General features: G+C 42.2%; 1 protein-coding gene across 1 annotated transcript in view; it reads left to right on the forward strand.

Moving 5' to 3' along the window:
• LOC144499684 (transmembrane protein 182-like) overlaps positions 1-5,115 on the forward strand; it is a 42,532-nt gene extending 37,417 nt beyond the window's left edge. The window contains exon 5 of the mRNA XM_078221956.1: positions 4,292-5,115. Coding sequence (XP_078078082.1) covers positions 4,292-4,518 — 227 coding nt within the window. The 3' untranslated portion in view covers positions 4,519-5,115. The remainder of the gene's footprint in view (positions 1-4,291) is intronic.
• The last annotated feature ends 885 nt before the right edge of the window (positions 5,116-6,000 follow it).

Below are 6,000 nucleotides of genomic sequence, written 5' to 3' on the forward strand. Positions count from 1 at the left end.
TCGCTCGCCCTGTCTTGTCAGCCTGGATCTGAAATGTCTCAACTTGTTGAGACTCTGAATTGGATTTGATTTGATTGAATTGGAAAAGTATTTTTTAAAAATTGCATGGCTCTGGAAAGTTAAGGGCACTTCACCCCTCATGATTCTATAGTCCCACCTCCTCTTGCAACTCACTACTGTGGGCCACTTTAAATTCTGCCCTCAGTGTGGAAACTAGTGTTACATACACCCCAGGTAGGATTCTTTTCTGTTAATTTCATGTGCAGTGAACTATATGACCTGCAGAGGGCAATTTTAAAAGACATTAGTGAACCAGCTGGAGTTTACAACATTCTCGCAGTTTTCATAATTATCTTCTCTGATGGAGCTGAACTGATGATTGAATTCATTGCACAATTTGTCATTGTGAGATTTAAACTCATAGCTACATAACCACTGTACCAGATCAAATGTCCTCGGAGGGAAAGATTGAGGGGCTACTGAGCAATAGACCGCAGAATGGCATGAATGGTCTGGAGTGACATAACTGCTGGTAATTTTACCATCCTGCCCACCATGGAATTGGAGTGGGTGGACCTTGGAAAGGTCTATTGACCTCAGGCATGATTTTCCAGTTTGGGGTGAGCGAGGCCGGAAAATCCCACCCACCGTCTCTGATGGGGCATCAAACCTCACTCAGTACATCTTTACTAAGATTGGAAACTGGCCATAACCCGCACCCTGTTACTATCTGACCATCTCCAGGACTAAACTTGTCAAAGCTTGGGCAGAAGAGATATAATCATTGGAAATATTTCAAATGCCCAAGAAAGGTTGCTGATTGCGGGGTGGGTGATTATGAAAACGAGCAGGCGGCTCAGCATTGCAGGTAGAGGGGTTATTGAAGAGCCAGTGAGAAGAAGCGTCAACTGATAGAAAGTTTGGTTGAGGAGGGGTTTGGGGGGAGGGGAAGCATTCCGTTTCCTCCCAGCTCACAAATAAGTGCAAAATGCAATTAAGAGGACTTGCATTGAAACAGAGAAAATAGGAGAGGGAGTAGGCCATTCGGTCCTTCGAGCCTGCTCCGCCAATCATTATGATCATGGCCGATCATCCAACTCTTATGTTCTAATGTTTAACTCAATAGCCTGATCCTGCCTTCTCCCATATCCTTTGAACTCTTTTGCCACAAGAGCTATATCTAACTCCTTCTTGAAAACATACAGGCCGGAACCTCACTACCGTTCTTGCTGGCGGGATTTTCCCATCCCGCCGCAGTGAATGGAGATTTGGCAGGCCACTAAATTCTCTGACTTTGCTGCAGTGGAAGTGTGGCGTGAACGGCAGGTAAGATTGTGCCCACAATGTTTTGGCCTCAACTACTTTCTGTGGTAGCGAATTCCACAGAATTTAATTCTCTGGGTAAAGAAATTTTTCCTCATCTCAGTCCTAAATGGTCTACCCCTGGTTCTGGACACCCCCACTATCGGGAACATCCTTCCTTCATTTACCCTTTACCTTCTGCAACCAGCTGCTTCTTTCTGTATTTAACTACCAGACTTCCTGAAGTTTGAGTATTTCCACCACCAACTGTAAAGATTAAATCATGCTCCCAACTGCATTCGTGAGAGTCTGATTAGAATATTATAATGAAGTGTTCCTTGTCTCTAAAGTAAAGTTTATTTATTAGTCGCAAGTAAGGTTTACACTGCAATGAAGTCACTGTAAAATTCCCCTAGGCGCCACACTCTGGTGCCTGTGTGGGTCAATGCACCTAACCGGCACATCTTTCAGAATGTGGGGGGTAACCACAACACCCAGAGGAAACCCACACAGACATGGGGAGAACATGCAAACTCCACACAGTGATCCAAGCTGGGGATCGAACCCGGGTCCCTGGCACTGTGAGGCAGCAGTGCTAACCGCTGTGTCACTGTGCTGCCCTACAGAGAACACCATGCAACTTGCTGCTGTAAAAATGTTGTCAGAATCAGATGCAGAGGTGTAAGGTTGCATTTTGCCATTTTAATTTGCCCCTTTGGCCATCATAGTGTGGTTAATATCCACCCTCTCGTGGCCACTGATTCACATCTTTTACAAAGAGCTGATCGAATGTGAATTAATTTAAGGATTTAAGATTGCCCTCTACAGGTCATATAGCTTACTGTGCATGAAAAAATTATTCTGTAGAATTTCTCATTAGTGAAAGGGCAAGATTCTATTCTATGTCTTCCTTTTAGCAAATACTGCTGCAATAAACTCATTTGATTTAAAGACTTACGCAATAGTAAATAAAACAAATTATTATTAAATTTCACATTCTCCTTTCTTCAATATCCAAGCATTATTCCAATGCTCTCCTGCCCAACATCCCACTACAAACGTAGTGGGATATTTCAAATTATTGCTGCCCATATCCTAACTTACACCATTCCATTTGCCCATTATCCTGGTGCTTGATGACCAAGAAACTTAGGAATATAGGAGTAGGAGTAGCCCATTTGACCCCTCAAGCCTGCTTTGTCAATCAGTTAGATCATTCCTGATTTTCTACTTTCATGCCATTTTCCTTGCATTATTTGTATGCCCTTTGACATCTTTACTATCCAGAAAACCATCAGTCTCTGTCTTAAGCATATTCAGTTACTGAGCCTCCACAACCCACTGTGGTAAAGAATTCCAACGATGCACCAAACTCTGACCAAAGAAATTCCTCCTCACTCCAGTCCTAAATGGCCTACCTCTTATTCTGAGACTGTAGCCTTGGTTCTGTACCCCATAACCAGGGATAACACCCTTCCTGCATCCACCCTGTCAAGCTCTGGAAGAATTTTGTACCCTTCACTAAGATCGCCTCTCAATCTTCTAAATTCTAGAGAACACAGGCTCAGTCTACTCAAATTTTTCCTCATAGGACAATTCCGCCATCCCAAGGAACAGTCTGGTGAAATTTTCTATGGCCGACATGATAACTTTCTGTAATTTATGAATAAGGTCACCCAGGTCCATTTGGACATCAACAGCATTTAAGAAATAGTCGGCATTTCTGTTTTCCTACCAAAGTAGATGATTTTACATTTTTCCACATTATATTCCATTAAATTAGGTGCTGGTCTGGGAACACCTGAAATTTAAAATTCTTTTTCTTTCAAACCCCTCCATGCCCACATCCCATTCACCTCTGTAATTTTCCTTCAGCCCTACAACTCTCCAAGATGCCTGCTCTTCACCAATACCGGTCTCTTGCACGTCCCTGATTTCCATCATGTCACTATTGGTGGACGTGCCTTCATCCTAAGTTCTGGACTTCCCTCTGTAAATACCTCGAACGCTCCATCTCTCTTTAAGATGCTCATTTAAACCAACTCAGATCAAGCTTTAGCGTATCTGTCTTAACATGTCTTTGTATGCCTCAGTATCAAATTCAGACTTGTGTGCTCTTTCACAGTTGCAGCCAGCAGTTGGTTAGCAGCTGAACAGGAAACAGCATTAAGAAATAATACTGTTTGATTCACATTCCCAGAATTTCCAAATTCACCCCCTGCCTCCTCATGATCGCGTTCCCTCACTCCCTCCCTACCTGTCCATAAATATTGGGAACTAGGTGTTTTCTTTTAAAGTTGGAATAATGACGTCCCATTACCTACAATGTTATGCTGTATTTACTGCTTCCCTCCAGAGAAATATAGTTCAGTCCAGTCTGGAATGTAACATCAGTAACTAGCTTCAATCAAAGTGTGAAGTTTTCTTTTCTCGTCCCTCCCGCCACGTGAATCGTAGCGGGTGGATGACGGACCAAGTAAAGGTCTATTGACCTCAGCGGGATTTTCTGATTTTGGGGCAAGCGTGGCCAGAAAATCCCACCCTAAAATCTTCAACTCTCCTAGAATCCCTACAGTGCAGAGGAGGCCATTTGGCCCATCAAGCCTGCACTAACAACAATCCCAACCATGCCCTATCCCCATAACTCTAGCTAGTCCCCCTGACACTAAGGGGCAATTTAACATGGTCAATCAACCTAACTTGTACATAATTGGACTGGGGGACGAAACTGGAAACACCTGGAGGAAACCCACACAGGCAGTCATCTGAGGCCAGAATTGAAACCAGGACCCTGGGGTTGTGAAGCAGCAGTGCTAAACAATGTGCCACCATGCCTCCTGGATAGAGGTGAATGCAGAGCAAATCAATTGTTCTGAGCTGCTGGTGGTAACAGGGTAGAGTGAATGTATTGCAAATTAGGTAACATTTGAAAATACATAATGTTTAAACTATTGATTTAATTAATCCTTTTCTTTTTTTGCTCTTCCAGGTATTATATTTACAATACTTGTCATTATGTATGTCATCTGGATCGAAACTGTTATTGATGTTCAAGAGTACATTCAGAAGCAAAGAATCCAACTCTGTCCTGACTTTGCGCTAAGCATTCAGTATGGATGGTCTTTCATAGTTGCACCTATTGGGATATTCTTCTCGTTGTTCTCGGGCTTGCTGTTCCTCCTCGCAGGGCACACCATTCACATTCATTATGATTAAAAGACAACTCAGTAGAAATCAGTGCTATTAGTGCAAACCGTTTGATAAATATGCACATTGCAAATATTAGTTCATCTGTCGAACGTTTGTATTTCCAAACAGTATTTTGGTTATTCTCTTCACATGCTGTATAGCTTTTGTCCTGCTTACTATTTGCCTCAAAATTAAATTGTTGTTTGATAAAAAAATTAAACATAACCACAAACCAAATGATTTAAAATCTTGCAGCGTTAGGTTTTCACTTGTAATAATTATCCCATCCACTCTGATGAGTAAAGATACAATATTTTTTTGCTTAGCTATTTATAATGTATTTACTGCTGCTACCCTAAGGATTATTTTCTTCTTGACTTTTCCTAAGCCAAATGTAATGGAAAGGCTGCAATAGTTTAAAGAGTTCAGGAAATTTTGGGGTAAAATTCAGAGTGTTGATACTGTTTTCAATGTCCAGTGATATACCAGAAGCAATGTTAACGTCCATATTGAATCAGTCACCCTTTGGATATGGAGTTTGCTAATAATCAATATTGGTTTGTGATATTGGTAATCAAATTATGAATCAGCCATGAAAGCACCAATTAAACTCATTGACTGACACCAGATGAAATTATGCGGCCATTTATGTTCACATTTTGATCACTTAATCCTTGTGTATGGGCGTTACCTCCATGGAAATCCCAAACTGGCGTTTGTGGAATACACCAGTTGCTAAGTTTAGCCGGAGGACAAAGCAGAGATAAGTTGTTTTATTTTTAGTAACAGGTAGAATGAATCTGAGGTTTGAATGGATGATTTCCACATTTTTAAGCTAAGGGAAATTCCTGTGCTCTAAGCCAGAAAACATCATACACACATACAACCTTGCAATCAAAGAAAGCTGACATAGTTTTGTGCATAATGATTGTTGGATACAAATGTGTTTCCTTTCGTTACATTGGCAGGGAGGGGAGCATACATTTATAGGTTGGGGTGGGGGGGGGGGGGGGGTGGGGGGGATCTCTGATTGGAAAAGGGGGCTGAGCAGAACGTATTTCTCCCTTTGTTTTGCCCAAGGCCCAAGCTGGTAATTTGATTACCAATCTTCCCACTCATCACTGATCTCCTGCCGCTGGCCAAAATATTGTGGCTGGGTGGGAAGTGGCTGTTCAAGTAGCCATTAATTAGCCACTTAACCGGCCGTTTAAGGACCTCAGTTGATGTGAGGGGCAAGTGGCCTGAGGGCTTCCCTGCTACATGTTAAATTGCAGTCAGTTAGGGGACAGGATGGTAGGGGGCATTGGCCATGTTAAATTCTCCCTCAGTGTACCCGAACAGGTGCTGGAGTGTGGCGATTAGGAGATTTTCATAGTAACTTCATTGCAGCGTTAATGTAAGTTTACTTGTGACTCTAAATTAACTAGTTGGTAAGGTAGAAAAGGACATCACCCATGTTCTGTCCGCAAACTTTCTATTTCTGTTCTCAGACTCCAGTAACTGCTTTGA

Source organism: Mustelus asterias, chromosome 10 (assembly GCF_964213995.1).
Source record: "Mustelus asterias chromosome 10, sMusAst1.hap1.1, whole genome shotgun sequence".
NCBI lineage: Eukaryota > Metazoa > Chordata > Chondrichthyes > Carcharhiniformes > Triakidae > Mustelus > Mustelus asterias.